The sequence below is a fragment of the Mycothermus thermophilus genome (genome assembly GCF_041956435.1).
Source record: "Mycothermus thermophilus strain CBS 625.91 unplaced genomic scaffold VTJ04scaffold_4, whole genome shotgun sequence".
Lineage (NCBI taxonomy): Eukaryota > Fungi > Ascomycota > Sordariomycetes > Sordariales > Chaetomiaceae > Mycothermus > Mycothermus thermophilus.
The window spans coordinates 161,527-186,398 of NW_027191430.1; the positions used below are offsets into that span (position 1 = coordinate 161,527).

At 55.6% G+C, this 24,872-nt stretch overlaps 10 protein-coding genes across 10 annotated transcripts; 6 read left to right on the forward strand and 4 right to left on the reverse strand.

Annotated features, from left to right (window-relative positions):
* Nucleotides 1–776: 776 nt before the first annotated feature.
* Nucleotides 777–2,188, forward strand: VTJ04DRAFT_5753 (uncharacterized protein; the record flags this gene model as incomplete). The annotated part of the gene is made up of 5 exons (XM_069363902.1): nucleotides 777–896; nucleotides 955–1,054; nucleotides 1,116–1,442; nucleotides 1,528–2,041; nucleotides 2,101–2,188. The coding sequence occupies 5 exons, from the start codon at nucleotides 777–779 to the stop codon at nucleotides 2,186–2,188; spliced, it is 1,149 nt and encodes a 382-aa protein (XP_069217782.1).
* A 2,012-nt stretch (nucleotides 2,189–4,200) lies between these two features.
* On the forward strand, nucleotides 4,201–5,113 carry VTJ04DRAFT_5754 (uncharacterized protein; the record flags this gene model as incomplete). Its single annotated transcript, XM_069363903.1, has 4 exons — nucleotides 4,201–4,260; nucleotides 4,585–4,663; nucleotides 4,736–4,761; nucleotides 4,796–5,113. 4 exons carry the CDS (start codon nucleotides 4,201–4,203, stop codon nucleotides 5,111–5,113), a joined length of 483 nt encoding a protein of 160 aa, XP_069217783.1.
* Nucleotides 5,114–8,056: 2,943 nt separating this feature from the next.
* VTJ04DRAFT_5755 (uncharacterized protein) lies at nucleotides 8,057–8,908 on the forward strand (the record flags this gene model as incomplete). Its single annotated transcript, XM_069363904.1, has 3 exons — nucleotides 8,057–8,062; nucleotides 8,156–8,246; nucleotides 8,490–8,908. 3 exons carry the CDS (start codon nucleotides 8,057–8,059, stop codon nucleotides 8,906–8,908), a joined length of 516 nt encoding a protein of 171 aa, XP_069217784.1.
* A 1,309-nt stretch (nucleotides 8,909–10,217) lies between these two features.
* On the reverse strand, nucleotides 10,218–10,532 carry VTJ04DRAFT_5756 (uncharacterized protein; the record flags this gene model as incomplete). The annotated part of the gene is made up of 1 exon (XM_069363905.1): nucleotides 10,218–10,532. The coding sequence occupies one exon, from the start codon at nucleotides 10,530–10,532 to the stop codon at nucleotides 10,218–10,220; it is 315 nt and encodes a 104-aa protein (XP_069217785.1).
* Nucleotides 10,533–10,577: 45 nt separating this feature from the next.
* VTJ04DRAFT_5757 (uncharacterized protein) lies at nucleotides 10,578–12,522 on the reverse strand (the record flags this gene model as incomplete). Its single annotated transcript, XM_069363906.1, has 2 exons — nucleotides 10,578–12,088; nucleotides 12,156–12,522. The coding sequence occupies 2 exons, from the start codon at nucleotides 12,520–12,522 to the stop codon at nucleotides 10,578–10,580; spliced, it is 1,878 nt and encodes a 625-aa protein (XP_069217786.1).
* A 953-nt stretch (nucleotides 12,523–13,475) lies between these two features.
* VTJ04DRAFT_5758 (uncharacterized protein) lies at nucleotides 13,476–14,821 on the reverse strand (the record flags this gene model as incomplete). The annotated part of the gene is made up of 2 exons (XM_069363907.1): nucleotides 13,476–14,438; nucleotides 14,495–14,821. The coding sequence occupies 2 exons, from the start codon at nucleotides 14,819–14,821 to the stop codon at nucleotides 13,476–13,478; spliced, it is 1,290 nt and encodes a 429-aa protein (XP_069217787.1).
* Nucleotides 14,822–15,246: 425 nt separating this feature from the next.
* VTJ04DRAFT_5759 (uncharacterized protein) lies at nucleotides 15,247–15,929 on the reverse strand (the record flags this gene model as incomplete). The annotated part of the gene is made up of 2 exons (XM_069363908.1): nucleotides 15,247–15,798; nucleotides 15,888–15,929. 2 exons carry the CDS (start codon nucleotides 15,927–15,929, stop codon nucleotides 15,247–15,249), a joined length of 594 nt encoding a protein of 197 aa, XP_069217788.1.
* Nucleotides 15,930–16,417: 488 nt separating this feature from the next.
* On the forward strand, nucleotides 16,418–17,300 carry VTJ04DRAFT_5760 (uncharacterized protein; the record flags this gene model as incomplete). The annotated part of the gene is made up of 3 exons (XM_069363910.1): nucleotides 16,418–16,550; nucleotides 16,654–16,919; nucleotides 16,998–17,300. 3 exons carry the CDS (start codon nucleotides 16,418–16,420, stop codon nucleotides 17,298–17,300), a joined length of 702 nt encoding a protein of 233 aa, XP_069217789.1.
* A 2,684-nt stretch (nucleotides 17,301–19,984) lies between these two features.
* Nucleotides 19,985–23,691, forward strand: VTJ04DRAFT_5761 (uncharacterized protein; the record flags this gene model as incomplete). The annotated part of the gene is made up of 6 exons (XM_069363911.1): nucleotides 19,985–20,054; nucleotides 20,396–21,234; nucleotides 21,296–21,962; nucleotides 22,032–22,234; nucleotides 22,437–22,780; nucleotides 22,839–23,691. 6 exons carry the CDS (start codon nucleotides 19,985–19,987, stop codon nucleotides 23,689–23,691), a joined length of 2,976 nt encoding a protein of 991 aa, XP_069217790.1.
* A 35-nt stretch (nucleotides 23,692–23,726) lies between these two features.
* Nucleotides 23,727–23,998, forward strand: VTJ04DRAFT_5762 (uncharacterized protein; the record flags this gene model as incomplete). Its single annotated transcript, XM_069363912.1, has 2 exons — nucleotides 23,727–23,729; nucleotides 23,783–23,998. 2 exons carry the CDS (start codon nucleotides 23,727–23,729, stop codon nucleotides 23,996–23,998), a joined length of 219 nt encoding a protein of 72 aa, XP_069217791.1.
* Nucleotides 23,999–24,872: the final 874 nt, after the last annotated feature.

Sequence of the window (24,872 nt, forward strand, 5' to 3'; positions counted from 1 at the left end):
TAGACACACCTCATATGCAACGTGAATGAGGGGGGGTAGGGATCTCACGGCGTCGGGTTATTTTCTGTTTTCATGCACAGCACATCCTCCAGAGAATACTGCCTTACTGGCAATGTACACGTCCATTTCATCTCCCCCGCAACTCAGCCTGATATTCCCATAATTACCAAGGCACGCCCATAAATAAACCCGACGGGCTTTCCAAGTCTCCGGACCAGTGCTCGCTTCCCCGCACGCGTGTCCTGCACCCCAGCTCTCGGAATGGCTTGGGGTCCAAAATGTGCCGAACTGAAGGTACTTCACCATTGGAGGAAACTCTACACATTGCTGATTCGTCAGGGTTGAAACATTGATGTCGTATCGGGGGATGTCGGCAGAAACCAAAAGGTTGCTTGCTTACAAAGGGGCTCTTACTTGCCTACCTAGTGTACCATCATGGGTTTCTAGGACATTGGTCCTCCCCCCAGGGTGGCACTGGCTGCGACAGGACCAACAGGAACCCAAGCAGGAGTGGTAGTATTAGCAGTCAAGTGCGTGCGGAGTTAGGCCGAAGGGTGGAAGGATAAAAAGGACAGGAAGTCCGGCCAGCGTGAGATGGATGGGATGTGGTCTTGGAGTCTGCCTACTCTGACCCCCCCACTTTCGTTGCCTCGTCGAGTGTTGCGGCTGCTGCTTCCCTAGTGTTGGGCGGTTGTGAGGTCACTCTTTCTCGGAAACACACATCCGCACACACTCTCTCTTTGTACATACTAGACGTTGGGAGTTGGTGACTGAGGATGAAGTTCTCTCTCCTTTTCGCCGCGGCCGTGGCAGACGTTGCCCTCGCTGGCAAGAAGGTTCCTGGCCCAGACAAGGACGGTCGCTACACCATCTCTGCGAAGGGCATCAAGGCTCAGGTATGTTATGCGAGGAAGAGGCTACCATATGTCGGACTCACTAATAACCGAAATTCAGTTCATCCCTTATGGCGCCACCTTGACCAACCTGTACGTCAAGGACAAGAACGGCAAGCCGATTGATGTTGTCCTGGGCTACGATGATGTTGACTACTACCGTCAGTATAAGCCCTCTCCAACAACATAATAATCATAGCGCATAACTGACATGTTAACCAGCCATCGACCCCGGCCACCCCGTGTACAACGCCATTCCCGGACGGTACGCCAACCGCATCGGCAACGGGCAGTACACCATCGACGGGGTGACGTACTACACGGAAAAGAACGACGGGCCCAACACGCTGCACAGCGGCACCAACAACTGGTCCTACCGCTTCTGGAACGTCACGGCCTTCTCGCACGACTCCATCACCTTCAGCCTCCTGGATGAGTCCGAGTCCTCGAAAGGATTCCCAGGCCGCGTCGAGGCCAATGTGACGTATTCGGTCAGCGAAAACACGTGGAACATCAAGATCACGGCGCGCTCGTTGGATCAGAAGACGCGTATGTTCACACTTCTCCCACGATCCCTTCCCTATTCCCTCCCCATTTCAGCCTAAACATGCCACGTATTGACCCATGCCTCCAGCCATCCTCCTCAACCAACACACCTACTTCAACCTCGACGCCTACCGCAACCCCGCGACCGACAAGATCTGGGACCACCTCCTCTACCTCCCTTACTCCAAGCGCTACCTGGCCGCCGACCAAGGCTCCCTGCCCACCGGCGAGATCCTGACCGCCGAACCCGGGTCCATCAACGACTTCGCCTCCTCGCCCAGCCTCACCGTCGGCCACGCGCGCGACCAGCCCGGCTTCGAGGGTAACTGCGGCGCCAACGGCGCCTGCGAAGGGTACAACGGCTACTGGCTGATCGAGGACGCGCCCAAGGACGCGGTCGTGGTGACCCTCGCCAGCGAGTTCTCCGGTGTCAAGGCGGAGTTGAGGACGGATCAGGCCGGTGTGGTGCTGTACTCGTGCAACTGGAGTGATGGGAGCGCGAAGCTGAAGAAGACGCAGGGGATTAAGGGCAAGCATGAGACGGTGACGAGGAGCAGCTGTATCGCGATCGAGGCGCAGGATTGGCCGGATGGGATTAATCAGTGAGTTTCCCCCCTCTCCCCATTTTCTGAATTTTATGGCGCTGACATAGAGTTTCTAGCCCGGAGTGGAACCGGCTCGAGCACCAGATCTTTGGGCCTGGACAGACGTACAACTGGGAAAGCTCCTGGACATTTGGTTTGCTCTGAGGCGGTGGTGTTGGGTGACGTGGTCGGTTGGAGGGGGATAACAAGCAAAATGCAAAAGTAGAAAACGCTGAATGACATGGAACCGATTGCGTGTCTACTCAATCTGACTCAATCATTGTTGGTGATATTTCAAGCCATCGACTTGCTCAAGCGACTAATATTGCAGCCCCGAATCCTATGCGTAAGTTACTGAAACAAGGAACAACTCGAGGGGGAACAAACTCCGGAAGAAGCTACAGGTTTTTGAAATGACTAGAGCAGAGACGAGTACTTTTACTGAGCTCGTGATTGTCCCAAGGAAGACGGTCCGGTTGTCGGGCCTGTCGGTCATCTAAGGCTCTCACAAACCAGAGACAGGCCAAAGAGGGGAAGTAAACAAACAACAAGTAATCGCAAAGAACAATGAACTACAAACGCTGTGTCGTGTTCTCCCAAAACACACTGCATATCCTTTGGGAGCTCTCTATCCTGCTTTCCCACTGTTTGCTTTTCCAGGCGCGGAATTCCCATCAGTCTCTCCGACCGACTTATTTACTTCCCAGCCCTGAGCCAGAACCAACTCATCGAAAGGCGACCGGGAATCTTAAGCCCTAAAAGCCCGATCCCCTGCTTAACGTTCTTGTTATTTCCTATATAGAAGTAATTATTTCTTCATAGTCATGGCATCCCGCCAAGCCATCCTTGGCATGATCAAGACCGCCATTCGCGAGCTATCCTGCGAGGAGCAGCACAGCGCCCAAGCTTCTTCTGATCACACAGAAGAAGGCGCAGATTGTCACCGACTACCACGCCCTGCAATACTTCACGACTAAACGGACTGTCAACGAACAGCAGGTGGCGTGAGTGAAGTCCCGGGCACCAACAACTTAGGCATGATGCTTTTGTCGGTCGGGTAATATTCAATACACTGCCGCGAACACTCTCTCAACGGAGACTGACACTTTGATGACCCGAATCCTAGCTAATACCACCAGTGAGGCAGAATCTTGGAGAGCGCCCGGGCAGTGGCCCATCCCGAGCCAGCAAGCGATTGAGGCCCTTCGGGGGAGGCTGGCTTGCATTTTACTGTCTACCGCTGGTGGTTCCGATGGACGTTCGATCTCCCAGCTCACCTGCTGGGGAAGATCTACAAGCAGACACCCGCCGTTTGCCCTGAGAGAAGCAGGATGCACCAGCTGGAGGGACAGTAGTACTTCTGGCCTCGGATGATGGGCGAGCACCATGACAAGCCCGGAGGAGAAGCCGGAGGCCTTCCTCCAAGGACATATCGCACTGGATCCGCTCGTAGAGAAGCCTCTCTACCGCGTCATGGGTGAACAGTGTTCAGTGGTGTTGAGGATTATCTTACAAGCGGCCCAGACAGATGACAGGTTTTGGCCTATAAGGATAAGACCTCTGATGCTCTTGTTGAAACAACGCCAGCAATGGGGAAAACATAAACCCGAGATCTTGCCTCAAGATGGTAGCAATGACAATAAGGCGGACGTTGGATCCCAGCAACAGTATCATACAACAATCAACAGTCCAGGCGTGGCCATCTTGGTCATATCAAATCCGTAACTTCATCCCTTCAGTTCACAAATGTTACATTCAGGAAGTGCTTGCTATTGTGTATTGTCTTTCCAACCCTAATCACAAGACGTGCGAACTACCCATTGTGGTCGCGGATGTTATCTCAACCATTCACCCACGCTCACAATAGGCTGGACGTTCAGATGAATAGAGCAGGTCTGTCTATTGACATGTCAGGGTGAATAAACAGAGAACAATGGGAAGATCAATACTCCAACTTCTTATTTTTTCTTCAAGTCGACTCAAAGCTTCTTCTTCTCTGCGTTTTCGCTTGACTGTTTTCTTTCTCTTTCAACAAAACACCAAACTTCCTGCCTCTCCCACGCGACCTTTGGCCTTTTGTTTTTTTAAAACAAAAAACAAAAAAAAACAACTTCAACTTTGGCGACCGTCTTTCGCCTTTTTTTATTTAAGCAAAAAACATTTTCAAATTCGCCAAAATGCCCGGCACCGTGGTCGCCTGCGCAGGTCCGCAGAGGCGCAATGCCGTCGTAGTCGAGGTAAGATTTCTTTTCTTCCTTTTCCTTTCCTTTTTTTCTTTCTTTTTTCTTTCTTTTCTTCTTATTCGTCTTATTGCCTTTCTTTCCTCCCTCCAGCTTTCCACTCATCCTTGCTTCTTCCTTTTCCTTCGTAACCACATCTGGATCTACTTCCCCTACAGCATCATTTTCCCCCTGATCCCTTCAGACGTCTTCCATTCAGATCTCGATCCGACTCGTCCATTGCTTTGACTTCTTTCCTTCTATCTTCTTTCCCTCTTTCCCTCTTTTCTTTTCATCTCTCAGCATTTTCCCAACCCCTCTGGCTAACCTACAAACCTGCAGCGCGCAGCCGAAGACGTGCTGAGGCGGCTCCGGGAGGCTGGAACTCCCAAGGCCATAGTCCTCACATGGATAGGCAACCGTAAGTACCTTACTCTCCCCACTCCTTTCCGCACATGTCTGTAGCGTGACGCTGACAAATTTGATTAACTAGTTCTCAACAACACCGAAGACCTCGCGGTGCGGGGAGCTCTCCTGCTCCTCAAAAAAAAAGTTTGTCAAGGACGAGAGCCGCGCCGACGAGCCCGCCGCCCAGGCCCCCACAAGCACCAACGACCGGGGCCTGGGCAAGCGCAAGAGGGAGCCTGGCGACGACAAGTGCGGCTTTTATGCCGCAAAAAAACGCAAGAGGTCGACCGTGTTCGCGACGCCGGCGGCTGGTCCGTCGAGCGAGGACGGGAGCGGCGACGACTCGGGGTACGAGGGGGATGATGAGGACTCGGGGGATGAGGGCGTTGGGGAACACGGAAGGATGGGGTGGAGACGGGTGCTGGTTCCGAGGAGGAGGCATCAGAAGGGTGACGGCTTCTGAAGTCGAATCGTCGGAAGGGTTAGGCGTGGAAGGGCCAAGGGATGGAGGACGGAGCGGGAGCTGTGAGTTGTGCTGGGACGATGGCAGAGGGTAGGGGGGACATCACCGAGGGGGTTAACTGCGAATCTTCCAGAGAAATGAATTGCATTTTGGAGGGGCCGTTGCTGGTCAAAAGGCCCCTGGAGACAAGACTTCAATCTTTCTTGCCATGTGATTCCAATGACAAAGACGGCACATTCAGAGCAGCTCAAAAGGCCTCGAGAGAACAGTCAAGATCGTCGAGGGTCAAGTCGAACTCCCGGCCAGCTCCGCTGCGACTCAGTCAGTCAACGGCTCCTCCAACACCGCCGCCTCCGCCACGATCACAACCACTACCACCACCACCACCAACACCCACCCACCATTTACGGCGCTCAGCAAAGTACATCATCAACAAGCTCAAGATATAAACAGTCACGAGACGGCCATGAGGATGGTGAGCACAAGGCTGAGAAGAATGAGGACCAGCCCCTTCAACACAGATGACTTCACGAACATACAATCTTGCGACCCACTCCGACTCAAGACTAATAGATTGGGGCCAGGCTCTCGGGAGGAAGAGCAGCATACAGTATATCGTGATGATGCTAGTTAGGGGTGGTTAAATGGACATGGGCCGGCTGAGGTCTGGCCATTGGTATCCTGCAAGGGGAATGACGCGATTAACGAGAGCGGATCGAGGGCACCTATTATATTAATAACGTTACACTGCTTATGGGAGTTCTCAAATATACCTGAATCCTTAGGCATTTCGAGTTCCGACGTTACTGGAAAACATAAAAATAAAATCACCAGTATACAGCAGACGGTAAGATATAGGAGTTGTTTATTAACAGACCAAGGTACGTATCTCTCCCGCATGTGACCATATCTGGCCTCCTCTGTCCCCCGAATGTAATACTGACGACCTTGGTACAGCTATTACTCAGTCCTCAACTATACACCAGTTTGAGCTCCGTCAACTCAAGACACGGGCAGCTCGCCAGCTACTCAAGGAAACAATCAGGGGCCCGAACGGGAACTACCCCGGCACCCTCCCTCTTGATTGCTACCCGCAGCGGGGATGGTCTGCTTGGCTTCTCCTCCTCTGCGCCAGCCATGCCACGTATGCGAAGCGCGCCCTGTTGCCGCCCAAGCCGTGCTGGCGAGCAAGCCGAGTCAGCAACCGGTCTCTCAAGGGTACCCGTGGGAACTCCAAACTCACCTAGGCACCACCGGTTCACCGACGAGTAGGCGGCTGGTATGTGCGCAAAATCGTCTTGCACACCTTATGCCACTCCTCCACCATCACACGCTGCGCGTCGTTGATCGGATGGTCCGCGTAAGCACGAGTGGCGGCGAGATGGATTTGTAGGAAGGGGTTGTGCGCGAGACGAGGATAAAGCTCCTGGAAGACGCTGGCTGTTAGCCGTAGCAATTGAACAGAAGATCACCGGAGTACCAGGTAACTATCTTCTCAAAATGGTCGCAATGAAGTACTGTGTGTCCCAGAATGATCTAGGAGGCAGGCGGCGTTGTCGGGATATAGCAGGTCGTTTCCTCTCCCACGCTAGGTCGGTGGGGATGGTGTTGATGATTGTTGCCAAAGCACGGGAACAGAGCAACCAAGGCATCCAAGACCTCAGAACATGAGGCATGCTTTAGAGACTCTGCAGAAATGAGTCCAAGACTTCCGGACCAGGCAGAGGGCCAGCTCAAAGAGCTAGCCGGGTCCCAAGAGTGACTCGAGGCCTTGAGAAGCGTAAGAAGCACGAGGCCTACTGCCTCGAACCAGAGCCGGCAGCCAAAGAAGCACAACGGCGGCCGCTTCCGAGCCGAGCCGGCTCCTAAGAAGCCTAAACTGGCGATGCTCTTCCCGAAGGCACTCGAGAAGGACCCCAACGACTCTGCAGTCTACGAGGCGAACCCTGACGAAGAGGACCTGGACGAGGATACATCACATGATGGGATTTTAGAGACGTCGGCGACATGATGGACATCAATGACACGGAGGACGCGTTCGTCGGGTCTAACGACATAGCCAACACCGGTGAGGACGCCATGGAAATGAACTATGAACCGGAGTCCATGGAAATCGACGACGAAGCCGTGACCTTCTTGGGTTTCTGAAGCAGGAGGCCCTCGACACCAAGTGTGTGGATGACGAGAGCTACGATGGCGGGTCAAATTGTCCGATATTATGGCATCTACGGAGGATAAAGAAGGGCGGGAGTCATAGGGGATGATTGGGACGAGAATGGTGAGAGTACGAGTATCATGGGATGGTTCAGATGAGGAACATATGACGATCGAATCTTGCGGTTAGTTTGGATGACCCCTGGGTTGGGTTGGGCCAAGTGTATGGGACAGGTCGGGATCAACTTGAGGTTGCAGCATCACGGGAGACTCAACACTTGAATAGACATCATGAGAAGAAGTTGAGAAGCCCGCCTAGGCCTGGCCAAACGTTCTTCCATGAACATGTGACTGTCCCTTGGCCGGAGGCAAGTGACAACTCGAGACAGAATCTCGAAACCTGAGGTTCTGGTTTACAATTGTGCTATTGACAAGATGGGACAATAGCAGCCGCGTGTCTATTGACACTTCAGATGGAACACCTCGCAATGACTAACCGACTTCTCATGACTCTATACTTCTGGTTTACCATTGCGCTATTGACATCACGGCACAATAGCAATTACTCTTCAATTGACACTTGAGATGAAGTGACTCACGGTTATTAACTCCCTTCCTATAAATGCAAGCTTCGGTTTCTTTTCTTCTCCTCTTCTCTTCTGCTCAAGAGTGACAACGACTTTGATTCTCTCCCAGAGCATCTCGACCGTCACCAGCAACGCAGTTTAACCTGCCACAAAAACGCACACACAAACACACACACACAAAAACAACAGCAGCAGCAGCAACATGGAGGTTAGTAATTTTGTCACAAATTCCTGACCTTACAAAAAAAATAAATAAATAAAAAGTGACGTCGTGGCTGACTTGAGCGTTTTGGCCCTTCAGAACATCGCCGAGTCGGTTGCCAAGTCGGTCTTTCAGGACCTTTTTGCGGGAGGGGTCTCCGCAAGCAAGGTGACCGGATGGATCACCATCTGTAAGTTTTGCCCTTTTTCTTCCTTTTCTTCTTTCTCTTCGTCTTCTCCTTGTTCTTCTTGCCCTTCTTTCTGCCCTTCTTGTTCTTTTCTTGTTGTTCTTCTTGTTATTTTTCTTGTTCTTCTTTTTCTCGTTCATCTCCTTGTTCTCGTTCCTTTCTCTTTCCTCTTTTTCCCCGTTTGTTTTCCTTCCTCCATTATCAACCCCAACAACCTGCTAACCACCCACCCTCACACCCCTCTAGTGCTCGCCAAATACCACCACCACCTCGCCCACCACAACCCGTGCGCCGAGGCCAGCCAGATGATCCGCGCTCTCGAGGCGCTCGAGAGCAAAGTCCGCGATGTTGAGCGCGGATCCGGCAAGAAGCAAGACACCAGCGACGAGGGAACCAGCCCCGTCGGACACAAAGACGGTGTCCCGACGGCGAGCCCGCTGGTGACGCCGCCGAAGTCGCCCTCGCCCTCGCCTGAGAACAACAGCGGGCCGCTGAAGCGGAAGAGGGGCGGGGACGACGACCACGACAACGACGAGCCCGCCGCCGAGACCACGCCGTGCTGTTGCCCCGCGACGAAGAAGCCGAAGTTGGTCATGTTCCGCCGGCCTGTGGTCGTGGTGGAGGACTCGGACGACGAAGAGGAGAGCACGGACGAGGACATGTAAGCTGGGGGCGCAACGTGGAAGCGTTGTGGCGGTCAGGGGAGGCACAGATGTGCGTGTTGGAGCGATGATGAGAGATGACGAGAGGATGGCAGTCCAGGGGTGACGAGAAAGATGCGCTGGATCAAGATTGTTTGTGCTTGGATCGATACACGGGGGTTAGGCTGGATCGGATTGAGAGGGATGTATATCAGTTGTACCTTTTTTCACAGCGAGTAAATTATCAGGTATTAATGATTCTTGTGAGTGCGCAATGCGTAGTGAGTGAAGAAGGGCAAACTCACTGTGTATTATGTGTCTGACAATCTCGAACCATCCCATTCCAATCCAACCCAACAGCCCAGTGCACCAAACAATCTCCAAGTTCAACACCACACATTCACCCACCGACCCTGAACTCTTCCATCATGACCAACAAGCCGTCCGCCCTGACTTGAGAGCAACCTTGACAACAAGTCTCATTCCAGCGAACTAACACTATTCCAATCCAACACGCGATTGATGGACGATCTGGTGACAGACTCGTTCCGGATCAAAGTGCAAAAGCTGCCGATCAACCTCTTCCACCCACACGGCAGTCGACAAGCCGCCGCCGCCGCGGTCTCAGCAGCCGACACATCGGGGCGACTGGCGGGCGGCACCGGTGCCTGGTTGGTAAATAGCGATCGCGGCGCTGGCCCGCAGCTCGGCTTCGTCATAGAGATCTGGCAGGTCGGCCACGTCGGGGGCGTTGGGGTTGAGGCAGGGCTCGGCCTGGGTTGGCCTGCGCGCGCCCCAGCCGCCGCGGTGGCATGGCTGAAAAGGCATTGTTGCTTAACATCGCCAGGTACTCTCTGCGGAGGGGATCCAGGGTATTAAAAACTCACCACCTATTTGTTACTAATCTCAAACCATCCCAACCCGACCCAGCAGATCGTCCGCGCACCAAGCTCTCCAAGCTCAAAACCACACCTCAACAGAGCCTCAACAGACCCCTGAACTCTTCTATATTAATGACCAACCCACCTTGACTTGAGAGTTAGCATTAGTCTCAAGTAACCAGGTCTCACCCAACCCCTTACCCCCAAAACAAAACAAGCAGAACAAAACAAACAACCTATTGAACAAAAGACAAAAAGGCCTCACTTGGACACATCCACGACCTTTACCCATCCCTCACCAACCACACAAAACCACAGCAAACTCTCAAGAACAATAAAGTGTCTAATATTCCCCATTTCGGAGTCTAAATATGTACCAAAGAAAGAAAAAAAAATTAAAATAAAAAGGCCCATGTCATGTCATAATTAGGTTTACACTTCATCAAAGGCAGTCAATCACAAACACCAGATTTCTCCCATCCTCCTGGTCTCCCTGACAAATACTTCCCTGTCCATCCATTCATCCATTCCGTCCCGCCTGCCTGCCTGCCTGCCTGCCTGCCTGTTCCCCCCTTTAACTCCTTTCTGTAAATGCAGTAGACCCTCCAAGAAAACAAGCAATACCGATCTGATCTGAAGGAATCACAACCTCGCAAGCAAGCCACTTTAATAAGATGCCACATAAAACTCCAACGCCTCTCACTAGTACCCTCTTGCTCCAGGCGGCCCAGCCCAGCCCAGCCCAGCCCTAACAATACCGTCCACATCTCGTCCTCCCCAGAGGAAACAAACCCACACCCACACCACCATCATCATGACTCAGGCTCAATGTGCTTGACCGGATGGAGCATGATATTCGGCGCCCACAACTCGCCGTCCCAATCTCCCAGGATCCACGGCCGGGGGGCGTCCTTATCCAGCTTGATGCCGTACCACTCATAAAACACCTGTTTCGACCAATCCGACTCCCACCAGAACGTGAGCCCCAGACCCCTGGGGTGCTCCATCGAGTCTGGGCCCAGGCCGGTAGAGCTCGCGCGCGGACCCCCGCGCCACCACTCCCGACGGTGCTCGATGTCATCCTTGTCGCGATGGTACACCGGAGGCTGGGGGAAGCTCAGCTTGAGGCCGTGCCAGAGGGCAAACGACGGGAGAGTAGCCTCGGACGGGATACGGATGCCGAGTTCGAGTTGGGCGTGGTGGATGGCGAGCAGGATAGTCCGGGAGGCGCGCATGATGGCGGGTGGGCAGTACCAGCGCGGGGTGTCCACGCCAGACCAGAGGCCGCTGATCCATTGGCGGAAGATCCACCCACTGGGATTGAGGGCGTTCATGCAGTACGAGGTGGTGATGACGTCGGCATCCTCGCCAACGCCCCATTCGAAGTTGTCGTCCTTGGGGTCGGCAACGGGCGGCTCGGGACCGATGGGGGGGATCTCATACACGCGAACGGGACCCCAGACGTGCGACGTGCCGTTGTTCGTGGCGTTGACGGCGCGGAAGAACTCTCCGTAGTCGCCGATTTCGGCCGTCATGTGCCAGAACGAGGAACGCTCCAGTGCCTGCTTCCTGGGTTCCATGCGCGCCGTGTAGGAGAGGCGGTCAAGGAACTTGCCGGCATCGCCGAGGAAGCGCTGATCCATCTCGAGCTGCCAGAAGTGGTCAAATTCGGGGTAGTGGAGGGCGAGCATCTGCATAGGCTGGAACACCTGAAACATAGTCCGGTGCTCCTTCACCTTGGAATACCAGCTCTGCAGCATCTTGGTTGACCACAGCAGGGTGATAGACTGGAACTCCGGAGGCACGCCGGCGTCTTCAAAACCTTTGGCGTAGGCCTCATCCGACGAGAAGATGTCATTCTCATAGCCCTCCGTGTCCTTCATGTCGACCAACAGGATGACCTGGTACTCGCCGCCAAACTTAAGGGCAGCCTCGACGACCAGAGAGCGGAGGTAGTACATGTCCTCGGGCATGTACTGGTAGCCGCGCCAGGTGCGGACGACGATCGCGGTACGACCCGTGGGCTTGAACTCGTGCCAGTGTCGGATCTGGGGTACTTTTGCATTGTGGCGCATGGCAAAGCGGGGAGGGGCGTCGCGCGTGTCGTAGAAGGGGACGGCCGAGTCAGGGAAACGGTGGCGGTTGAGCTCGAAGCACTTTTTCTGAAGCTTGCCCCAATCGATGTTGTCCCAGTCCACCTTTGTGCGGTTGTAGTCGTCGCGGTCCTCGCCGTAGCCGTACGGTCCATAGCGCTGCCTGACGCTCATCATGGTCATAGTGAGACCGGTCTCGTCGAAGTTACCGGCCCATGGCTGAGGGTACGCTGGAGGAGTTCATCCGTCAGCGGACTGCCCGAGAAAGATACTACATAGATCTAAAAGGTGACTTACGAGACTCCAGCTCACGCTCAACAAGATCATCGTCCGGGCTCTTCCCAAGCACTTTTCCACGGGGTCCCGTGCAGGGAACGCGGGGACCTTTGAGGGCCGGAGGGGGGTTGTGGGTTGGAATGCGCTTCAAGGGCGGAGGCAGGGTAGGACCCGACGGCTTCGGCGGTGGTGTCGGACTTGAGGCCGGAGCGGAGGCGGGAACGGACGCGTGCTCAGAGCCGAGCTTGGCTTCTAACTGAGACCATTGCCGAGAGACATCGGCCCTGTAGTGCGCGCCGAGGAACCAGACAAAACATGCGGCGACGGCGATAATGAGGGTTTGCCGCGTGAAGAAGCGGCGAAGTTTGGGACCTGCCAAGCACGCCATGGTGCTGGCGAAGGGGAGGATGAGGAGTGTGCTGCTGGAGGACGGAGTTTAGAGATCGCAAGATGGTGGACGCAGTCGACGCAAAACTCGAGTTATTTCGTCTCCAAAGGGGGGTGGCGGTCGGAATGCAGCAAAAATGGGAAAATGAATGGACGCGAACCTAGGTAACACGACGCAGGTTCGATTCAGCTCAACAACAGTTTCGCAGACGGAGGGAAACGAGAGGCATGCAGGGCCAAAGCTGCTGCAAGACAAAAAAGAACACGAAAAAAAGAAGAAAAGTGGAAGGAGGTGAGAGGCTGAGCATCCACAAATGGTGGTGGTGGTGGTGGTGGTGGTGGCAGACACAACAGCCGGAAGGCTCGAGTTGGTGATGCGGTCGGTCGGTCGAACCCGAGGCCTAGATTTCTGCACGTTCCCCACAGCAAACACTGCCTTCCAAGTTTCGCGAAACAGTGGAGCCACTTTCCATCGCATCACCAACCAGCCCCTGATTAGGGGGGCCGGCTCCCGTTTGGGAAGGACCCACAGTCTCCGGGCGGCAAGGATTGCCCAGGCCCGGAGATGACTCCGCAAGATTCGGCATTCAACATCACCAGAGGCCGGAGCACCCGAATCGGTGATACGAAGATCGGCATTTGGATGGGAATGTGTAAAGTCCATGATATGCTAGAGTCGTCGATGCCTTATTTGCGCAGGAAAAAAAATGACACGATTCTCCAGGATGTGCAGCTCAGAGATGGTTGGCTCCCTCCAAAGCCTACCTGCTGTACGGATTACTCTGTCAGGTAACTCGGGTGGCCTCTCATGGCACTTGTGACGTTCCTTCACTCACACGCTACACTCCATTCCCGTTATCCGAGTCAATGGCATGCGATAGCGTACACTCAGCCTAGCCGTGACCTGAGTACGTCTTGGACAATACGAAGTTAAAAGACGAGAGTTTATCCTCCTTACGCCGCAACCGCTTCCGCTCCCCGTAAACTCTCGCCCAAGTTTCCAGAGCCTTTATCAGCTTCCCCAACCGCCGTCTTCCTAAAACTCTTCATCGGCCTCAACCCCAGCCTCCCAAACATCTCCTCATCCTCCTCCCACCCATTACACTCCGTCGTCAGCATCTTCTCCCCGGTAAAAATAGCGTTCGCGCCCGCCATGAAGCACAGCGCCTGCTGTTCCTCGGGCATCGTCTTGCGCCCCGCCGCGATGCGGATGATGGTCTCGGGCATGACGATGCGCGCCGTCGCCACCGTGCGGAGGATGGCTTGAAATTCAACCCGCTGCCTCTCCCCGAGCGGCGTGCCCTTGATGGGCACGAGCGCGTTAACAGGGAAACTCTCCGGGTGGCTCGGCAGCGTGGCCACCGCGTGCAGCAGTCCAACACGGTCGTCGTCGCTCTCGCCCAGCCCGAGGATGCCGCCGGAACAGACATGTATCCCGGCATCCCGAACATGGCCCAGCGTGGCGAGCCGCTCGTCATAGGTGCGCGTGGTGATGATGCTCGGATAGAACTCGCGGCTCGTGTCCAGGTTGTGGTTGTAGGCCGTCAGTCCGGCCTCTTTGAGCTCGCGAGCTTGCTCCGCGTCGATCATGCCCAGCGTCACGCACACCTCCATGCCCATGGCGCGGACGCCCGCAACCATCTCCTTGATGTTGCGCAGGCTGGTCTTGCGGCCGCGCATGTCGCGCCATGCGGCGCCCATGCAGAAGCGCGTGCTGCCTTTTTCTTTGGCGACGCGCGCAGCTGCCAGCACCGTCTCGACGCTCTCGAGCCGCTTCGCCTGGAGCCCCGTACCCTGTTGGTACCGGGTGGACTGAGCGCAGTAGGAACAGTCTTCGGTGCATCCTCCCGTCTTGATGTTCATGAGCGTGCACAATTGCACCTCAGCCGGGTCGTGGAACCGCCGGTGGACGGTCGCCTGTTCAGCGGTCAGCCTGTACCAGGCGCATAGGACGAAAATCAAGTCTGGCTCACCGCTTGGTAGGCCAGCTCCAGCAGCGGCTGGTTGTAGATGGCCGCTATCTCATCACGAGTCCAGTCATATCTCGGCGCTGTGGCGGCAACGGCCTGTTGGAAGATCTGTCTCGCTCGACGCTGCTCATCGGCGTTGAGCCTAGGTGGCGGGGATGGTGTTGTTGTTGGCTGTGTGACATGTGTGGTTGAAGGCTCAATGGCAGGAGCAGCAACAGTCGACATGCAGACCGCTGCCCATTTCGGCACCCCAAACCAAGCGCGGCAGGCAGGGTGCCGTTGATGCGTGCGCCCGATCTGCGTGGACGCAAGCTGTAAAACGCGCCTCATGGTTTAGGCCACTTGAGCAGCTGACCGCTTCGTTGAGTGACAAAAGTCGACTGCAGCCATAGGAAAAATCCCTCGGCATCAATCATGCTTTCGATTTGTCGAGACGATGAGTGATGCAGGGCTGGTAAACCCCCGTGCGACATTACGTTTGGGGTGGGGTCTGCGGGAGCTTGCGGCGGGCGCGGGATGGCCCGTCGGTGATGCCAAATGCGTGGGGTCGAATCCAGCCTATGGCTGAAGCCTCATCTCATCTCAACTACAAACTCAAACATGAGGTTGTAGTCAATGTGAAGCCGGAGCCATGACAAGTTGTAGAGGGTGCCCGTAATCGCCTGTAGTCCCGCAGCCAAGCTGCAGATGCGTCTCGCGCGGTGTGAGAACAAGAGACGCATGGTAGAACGAATCGAGCCGAGACCAGGAATCCTTCAGTGCTTCTTGATATTGTCCATCCACTCCTTGCCCGACTTTGCGCCGTCGTGCGCCTTGCGGAACAGCTTCCGCTCCCATTCGTCCAATCCCCGGAGGAACTCTTCGCCAGCCCCGCCGACGCCGAGGTTGCTGCCCTCCTCAGCGGCCCCGCCTCGGCCGCGACTCCCGACGCCGCCCAGCTTCCGCGCGTGGAGAGCCACCTCGTTGGCGCGCGTGACGAACGTGTGGCGCAGCACTTCCGGAAGCTTGTCCTCGTTGATGAGGTCCATCATGTGTGTCGCCAGGCCGTAGAAGTGAGGACTCTGTTCGCGGAGCGGCACGGCCCGCGGGTCGGCCTTGAGGGCCTGGATGACGTCGTTGCCGAGGGCGGGCGGGAGATCGAATGTCACGAAAGACCGGCCCTCCGGGTCACCGGTGTTGGCGATGGCGAGCATCTCGGCGAGCCAGAGCGGAAGGTTGACTTTGGTGCCGGCTTTCAGGGGTTGGGTTGGGGTGTTGTCGAGGTAACCGAGGTCGGGGACATCGAGTTGAAAGGTACATGGGATTTTCTGGACACACGGGTTAACCCAGGAACCTAGGGAGGAGTGACGATGGGAGAGGAAAGATGTCACGGTCTCAGCGCGTCGCTGGGACATACCTCGGCGTCTGTGAGGATCGCATCGATGTCGTAGTATGACATTTTGCCGGGGGAACAAAAGTCCTAGGTATTTGGAACAACCGCGGTGAGTTCAAGAAATCAAGGCTCGAAACAACAACCAGAAGCAGTGAGAATGGTCTTGTGTTGTTTTTGTCTTGGAGCTGGTCTTTGTTAGGTACCTGATCACAAGGCAATCCGTCTGCAGCTTGGTCCAGGCCAGGTCGGGTCCTGGCCTAGCGCGCCAAGGAGATCTGGGCCCCACTCTGGCGTGGCTGCCCACTCAGAGAAGCCACAGCTTGGAGGGGCTCGGAGGGGAGCTTCTGGAATTCCAGGGTTGCGACGGGGAAGCGGGTTATCGATGACGAAATTGTCCAAGTTGCCGAAGCTTCCCCCGAGCTCCGACGGGATCGACAATTGCCTCCTCAGATTTTGGAATTCCGGCCTCCTAAGAGCTGGATGACGTCTTGAGAATCAGTTTGGACCTCGCACCTCAACTCAATTGAATCCAATCGCACCTCAACGCCCTCACCATGTCCTCGAAGCTCTTCCGCGCCGCCCCGGCTCTCCGGGCAGCTCTCCGCACCAACGCCGCCCCCAGGATGGCCGGGGGTATCGCCAGCACCAGCTTTGTGCGCAACAAGGCCACCCTCCCGGACCTTCCGTGTAAGTGACTGAGAGCTCATCTTTGGGGATTTAGCTTCCTCCAGAGACTGGGATCAAGCTCGAGGGCTCCCAGCTAACCCCAGATGCTCGTAAACATAAACAGATGACTACGGTGCCCTGGAGCCGTACATCTCGGGCCGCATCATGGAGCTGCACCACTCCAAGCACCACCAGACATACGTCAACGGCCTCAACAGCGCTCTCGAAGCCATCGCCGAGGCCGAGAGCAAGGGTGACTTCACCAAGGCCGCCTCCATCGCGCCCCTCCTCAACTTCCACGGTGGTGGCCACATCAACCACACCCTGTTCTGGGAGAACCTGGCCCCGGCCAGCCGGGAGGGCGGCGGCGAGCCTGACGGCGCTCTCAAGGTATGTTCTCCTATCTCGTGCCAGCAACACTGCCCGGAATCCCTTCCCGCTGACATCCAATGTTTCCCCCCTTCTCAGAAAGCCATCGAGACCGACTTTGGCTCCTTCTCGACGTTCCGCTCGCAGCTGAACGCGGCGCTGGCCGGCATCCAAGGCAGCGGTTGGGCCTGGCTGGTCAAGGACAAGTCGGCGGGCAACCTCGGCATCGTGACCCGCGCGAACCAGGACCCGGTGACGGTCTCGTTTGTGCCGCTCCTGGGCATCGACGCCTGGGAGCACGCCTACTACCTGCAGTACGAGAACCGCAAAGCCGAGTACTTTGAGGCCATCTGGAACGTCATCAACTGGAAGACGGTCGCCAAGCGCTTCGAGTCGTCGTGAGCGTTGCGGTTAGACTGGGTCACGGAGTGGTGATTTTGGGGCGGTTACTATTATACCGTCAGGAGTGCGACAGGATGTGTACCTAGGCTGTTGGTGATGTTGAACAATATCGAAGTTCAGGAGGCATTAAGCAGCTGAATTATCAGTTCGTCTTGTTCCTTCATTGATGAAGAGACAATCGTCCCGAGTAATAGAGACAAGCGTCCGTGAGTTGTTGCACCAATAGTGATCAAGGAAGAGGCCGCATGTAGACGGAGAATTCTCAATCATATTGATCATCGATAATCCCGGTACATGACTGCAGTCTCCAAGTCTTTACAGGGACAGCACAAAAGCTGAAGCACGCGCTGAGCCACAGAATTACCTTCTCATGACGCTCTGGTGGTGTGATCTTGGCGGAGTCCGGTGCCTGAGTGGAGCCCGCATTGCCGCTGGTTTCGCCTCATGATGTTTACAGCCAACACAGAAAGCGATGAACTCGTCTTGAGTCATAATGGATGGATTTTTGGCAAGCGTCAAGACGAAATTATATGAGTACTTCTGGATATTAAAGTATGACGTCTAATGATTAATACTCTACTACATGACTTGCGTTTCCCACTTATTAGCGACTTGAACTCCGTCGTCCCCATCCAAGGCGCTAGGTCGGTTCCATACGGATCTCCCATGTTCAACGGCGCCAAGAGGATCCGGCATCTGTCCAACCAACGACCCATCTCCAGCCAGCACCCATGTCAGATGATAGAGGGACGATGGGGGTTTGGAAGTTTGGCACCGCGAGAGTGCCAGGCACTGCCTCTACGGAGGATTAGTATCATCCCACCCGTCCTTCAACATGTGAATATCAGATGTTTGTTTGATCAGGTGTATTGCCACTAAGTGCGTGTGTTAGTTTACTGGAGGCCTCACTAAATTCGTGGTTGACGAGTGGCCTTTCTTTGGAAGACAGCCTCCTTCTCCTTGGTATCTCAGGTAGGTGGTAATAAAAGTCACGTTGGGCATTTCATTGCTGCGGGTAGCTGGAAACAGACACTGGATCTGCCAGGTTTCGGGGAATTGTCACGGTGGTCGCAAGTAAGAAATATCTGGAATGCCAGTGCTAAGCCGAAGTTTTCAACGCGGGACCAAGGATGCGAAAGGGATGGCAACTTTGGCGACACGGAAAACATGTCACGAGAAAATAGACCTTCAACATACGGATTCGTGGTTGTGGTTCGTATTTATAGATAGCTATCTGTCCATGATGTCCATGATATAACTTACCTGCGCTGCCCTCTCGATTTTGATCCTCGCCGTCTGCCACAACTCCAACACCGGAGTCCTCCGTTCCAAAATTCGACGAACTCGAGAATCGACGCAGGGACGCAACGGTTTCCAATTCGCACGCCCCGCCATCGGAAGTGGAGTCACGCCATCAACATCGCCTCTTAGCCTCTCCATTTCTCCCCGCATCCACACGGCCTAACCCCTGCACACCAAGTCGTGACCCCACCAAGCAGACGACGACAACCGAAGGATTGTCTCGGACACTGACATCACAGGAGGATGACCAAGGTCGCGTCCTTCCAAGTGGCGTTCGTGTAGAAATATATACGCGGTGGCATAAGAGATACTACGCTGGCAAGAAAGCCAGATGCCCAACCTGCCCAGGCCATAATCGACTTCAACTTGTAGCCTGTTGGCTTTCTTACAGCTACTCAACCAACACCATCCCTACACTAGGACCTTGCGAGACTTTAGACAGCCAACAAATATCTCTACGCTAGAGAATCGCACTTGTGTAACGACGCCAAAGCTTTTGCTGAGCATATAACGATACCTCGGAAGGGAATCCTACACGAGCTCGCGGCAACCGACGTTAGCGCTAGGTTGCGAGAATCAGAACCAAAGTATGTACGTCGTTGTCTTTCCCAATCCAATCGCTGGCTAGAAATGGCTTGAGCCCAGATATCCTTTCCTGCGTGCGTTGGTTTGGTGGCTGGCCAATACTGCGGCTAGCTCGCTGTGTGAAGAGCGCTGGGTTTGTGCTTGTGCCCCCTCATCTGCTCTCCCTTTCTGTCTGCCGCTGTCACAACCCATCTCGGCAACCGCTGGGTCCAGGTCCCCCCGACCCGGACTCCCACCGGGATCGGGGCCGGACCACACCTGGCGGACTGTGGTTTGACAAGATGAGATTCACCGACTTTCCCGGCCGCATGCTTTGATGCACGAGGCGACGTTGGCGCTGCTTGCCATCCTGCGGGATTGCAACCTGGAACGAGGGGGGGGAGACTGTGACGGACCTTGCAGGTCGGATCTCACAAGGACACCACCTCGCCTCTTGCATGCCCGGCTGTTGTGCTCCTCCCGATTGCGGAACCGCAGGACGGAGGTTTGCCCGTCTCAGCAAGCAGGGCGGCGGCAGCATGGGAAAAGAGGGGGGAAGCAAAAATAAACAGAAAGCAGCAAGTGCTGCTGGATGGCGCATGGCATAGTGCACAAGACAGCCCAGCCGATGAATGGGTGAGGCTCGGGAATGGTCTTGGCGCCCGCAACATCTGATGCCGACAGGAAAACGAGGGGCGCGGGGACGGAACCCGGCGCTGTTCTGTTATGGGTTTGGGCTGCTTGGACGTGGGGTTGACATGTCATTGATTGTCTTAGAATCAGTCCGACTCGCTCGAACAAAGCAACAAAACAAGGCCATGGATGGTCAAGTGCTCCCCGAGGCACCACTGTCCTCGATGCCCGAAGAACTGGAGGATGGGCTCAGAGGTAAATGATTATTTTTCTTTATTTTCTTCTGTCATCAACCATATGCTTCTCTTCTGTTCCTGTCGTCTTTTGTCCAGGTGTTGTTGGAAAGACCAGGACCCACTCCCCACTGTCGTCCCATCAGTCCCGGTCCGCAGATGGCAGGTTGCAGCCGAGTCACTTACACGCCCGGACCCGACCTCAACATCCCCGACTCTTGACCTTTCTCTTCCCTCTCTGCACTCATTCGTTTCCCCAAAGATCCACCAGAACTACTGCAGCTGCTGCAGCAGGGCGAGCTGCGTCACCGCTTAGCCTGTGAGCTAGAGCATAACACACTGACTTCGACTGGGGTTTGACAGCAGAAGAAGGTTCCGACGTCTCGATCGATTCGTCGTCCATCGGCTCGAGCAATATTTCCCCAGGGACTAGTACCCCGGCCAAACAAAGCGCGGGCGTCGATACCAAACACCACCACCATCACCCCACCTCCGCCACACCCTCTTCCTCGTCCATACCCACGCCCACGCCTGCCCTGACCCCCGGGCAACCTGCTGCCCTTCTGCACCAGCAACAGGGCCAGGAGCCCGCAGAACCTCCATCCCCATCGTCCCAGCAGCCGGTGCAGGTGATCCACCACCCCACCCCGACCATACCATCGGCCCCGTCCTCGTCGGTCGACAACCACCCCCGTTCTGAACCAGCGTCTTCATGCTCTGCGGTTGACGTTCAGGCACCAACACCGCCCTCACACACCTCGTTACCCGCCGTGCTGGGCAAGCTCCATCTCCAACATAAAAGCACCCCTTCTCCTCCTGAACAACACGCACATCCCCATCCGTCCATCCACCTGTCCTCCCTCACCTCTCGAATCGCCGACAAAGTCCGGTCTCTGGCAAGCGGCGAACCGTCCCCCGTTTCCAGCGGAGTCTGTACACCTACAAACGACGAACAGGAACAGCAACAGCAACAGCAACAGCACAGCCACAGCCACCGCTGTCCCATCACCTGTCCCTTCTGGAACAACAGTTCCCACAACAACCATCACCACCATCACCTCTTACACAGCATCAGGCCCTTGGCGAACGCAGTCATGGCGCTCGAGAAGACCCGCAAGTTCTCGACGGGCACCTCGGTGCACCGCAAGCGTCAGATGAGCACGCTTGTCGAGAAGGAGGGTCACTTTGGTCCGTCCCTGACGGTATGTTTTTGAACTCTGAGCTATGTCTGCTGCTCTGTACTGACATGTCTTGCTCTGCTAGACTCTCTTCCTCGGTATCTCGGCAGTGTTCTCTGACGACCATACCGCGGTCGTCGCCCTGGCCATCCACGATACCGTCTACCTGGTCGATTTCTCGGTCAAGAGCATCGTCCTCGATGACGCTCTCCGGATGGGCGCCGATCTGATCGCTGACTACGTCATCTCCGAGGTGGAGAAGTACGAGCACGAGAACTTTGCCAAGTTCGTCGGCGCCGGCCTGCCCACCACGCTCAAGTACATGAGCCCTACTCTCTGCTCGCGCCTGTGGCTCGAGCTCGACATTGTGCCCATTGTCATGCGCCCCGACGACGAGCACAAGGAGAAGTCCTTCTGGGATGTCAAGCGCGTCGACGAGCAGGCCGATTCCATGGCCCGCAAGTGCATCATGAACTTTGGCCCCTCCATGGTGCCGCTGCTGCAGGTCGGCTGGCGCGGCGTGGTCCAGACCGACGCCGGCTTCCGCGCCCACCTCACGACCGTCCAGAACCACAAGGATACCTGCAGCCTCGCCACCTGGGAGACCATGTTGACTTACGCCAAGAAGCTGCGCGGCAACAAGACCAAGATTGCCTTCTTCAGCGCTACTCCTCAGGGTGGTGGTGTTGCTCTGATGCGCCACGCTCTGGTCCGCTTCTCGCGCCTCATGGGCGTCGATCTGACCTGGTATGGTAAGTAGTAGCCTTCAGGAACCTGTTCCTTGGACTTTTTGTCTCTCAAATGCTGACACTACTTTCTAGTGCCCAAGCCGCGGCCGGGTGTGTTCCGCATCACCAAGAACATCCACAATATCCTCCAAGGCGTCAGCCACCCCGATCAGCGCGTCTCGCCCGAGGAGAAGCAGGCAATTATCGATTGGATTACGGAGAATGCCTCTCGTTACTGGTTCTCCGAGGGCGGTCCTCTCTGCCCGCCTGAGCAGGGTGGTGCCGACATCATTGTGGTGAGTACAATTCTTGTCCCTCGATCCCTCGATCCCGATTGTTGAGCTGCATGCTGCTGCAATGCACGCACACCGACCCTTCCAAGGCCTGATTCCTGGGCACATGACCACGCCTACCACACCACGGGAAGCGTGGGGGGACGGTAGCAGCGGATGATGTCCAACTCTGCAATGACACCTTCCATACTGACCCAATTGACAGATCGACGATCCGCAAATGCCGGGTCTCATCCCGATGATCAAGAAGGTCACGCCGAACCGCCCGGTGCTGTATCGTTCGCACATTCAGATCCGGAGCGACCTCGTCGCCAAGCCGGGCACTCCCCAGGCCGACGTCTGGGACTTCCTCTGGAGCAACATCCAGTTCGCCGACATGTTCATCAGCCATCCGATTCCCATCTTTGTTCCCCACACTGTTCCCCGCGAGAAGGTTGTCTACCTGCCCGCCACCACGGATTGGCTTGATGGCTTGAACAAGCCGCTCAGCAAGTGGGATGCCGGCTACTACGGCCACTGCTACAACATTGCCTGCCACTCTCAGCGGATGTATGTCATCACGTTCGACTCTAGTTTTTAAGGGACTCTTACTGACAGCTCCTATTAGGACCGAGCTCAACTGGCCTGCTCGCAAGTACATCATCCAGGTCGCGCGGTTCGACCCATCCAAGGGTATCCCGACCGTCATCGACTCGTACGCCGAGTTCCGCCGCCGGTGCGAGAAGGCCGGTATCACAGACATCCCGCAGCTGGTTGTGTGCGGCAACGGCTCGGTCGACGATCCCGATGGCAGCCTGATCTATGACCAGACGATGAGCCAGCTCGAGACGTACTACCCGGACCTCATCAAGGATGTGAGCGTCATGCGCCTCGACCCCAACGACCAGCTCATCAACACGCTGCTGGCCAACGCCCACGTCGTGCTGCAGCTCTCGACCCGCGAGGGCTTCGAGGTCAAGGTCTCGGAGGCCCTGCACGCCGGCCGCCCCGTCATCGTGACCAACACGGGCGGCATCCCGCTGCAGGTCAAGGACAAGGTCAACGGCTTCCTCGTGGCTCCCGGCGACTGGAAGGCGGTGGCGACGCACCTCATGGACCTGTTCACGGACGAGGAGCTGTGGAAGCGCATGAGCTACGAGGCGCGCAACGGCGTGTCGGACGAGGTGGGCACCGTCGGCAACGCCCTCGCCTGGTACTACCTCGCCTCCAAGTGGCACGAGGTGGGCGTGGAGCGGCACGGCAAGGGCGGGCTCAAGGGCAACGAACGCTGGGTTAACGACATGGCGCGCGAGGAGGCGGGATATCCGTACAAGGAGGGCGAGAACCGCCTGCCGAGGCATTTTACGCAGAGGAAGGACCTGGCGGTGCATAGCAAGCCTGCCGAGCCGGCGGTGCCGGCGGGGGACCAGGAGAAGGCCGCGGAGGAGAAGGCGGCTGAGCCGGAAGCTGCGGCGGCTTGAGTTTAGAGAAGAGAAGATGTGGAGGGGAGAAGAGGATGGTTGAGTTGATATCGATATTGATACCATTATGCAGATGGAGTGGGGTTAAAAGGAAAGAGAAGAGAGAGAGAGAGCAAAGAGGTGGGCAGAAGTGCGCATCGCATCGGAATGGCATGGCATTTCTCATGGCATTTCTCATGGCATTTCTCATGGACTATGCATTGTCAGATCAGGAGAAGGTTGTGTGAGTCGCGCTGCATCTTTTGGTGTCTTTTGTCTTCTTGAATTTATACGGGAGACAGACATACAGGCAGACAGACAGACGTAGAGAGCGTTAGGCGTGGTGGTGTGAGATGTATGGGACCAAACTCTACTCGCATCAGGAATACAGGATTGTTTTATTATTCACTTCAGTCTGAGATATGGGAGTCTATCAGGGGTGTTGTATGTGTGTTGGGTTGTGTGAGACAGTAATGAAATGGGACTTGTCATGAGTGCTTGGATGCGTGTGAGTGACTCAGGTACTAAGGAGTACACCATCACCTCTCAAAACCTCACAAGGTGGACTGTGGCCTGGGTGGGTGTCAGCTCCAATCCAGTCCAGTCTGGCAGCCCAGTCTACGACTCGTTACTATGAATCTTGCCCTTAGAGGCATGCCGTACGACATGACATGGACGAGGAGACAAGGAGCTCAGCCAAGGAGGTGGATACTGCAGAGGATCTGTCTTGAGTCAACAAGTCATTCCTCATTGCGGATACCTCATGCTTCCGGCTGCCCTTGAGGCACTGTTATTTTGTGATCAAGATTGAGAGAAAGAGAAAACAGAGAACAGGGACCGGGACGCCCTGCCCTGCCCTGCCCTGGGAGGAAGGGTGCAATGGTGTATAAGTACTACCTAGGTGCCGTACTTACTACCTGATGTACCTGACCTCATATGCTCGTCGGCCGTTCTTAGCGGAGGAAATTCATACCCGATGGCGGTGGGGGAACAGGGGCAGCATCAACATCATCACCAACATCATCAAACAACTTTGTCGTATGAGGCTGGGGTTGGCAGGGCCAGAAGATGTGGCGGACAGCTAGGTCAACAAGCGACGAATCCAGTTTACGTTAGCAGGGTCAGAGAGTTCAACAAGATGACGCTTAATTACAGTTGCACCAGCAACCGCTCCGTCTCTCTATTAGACCAAGACCATTCGA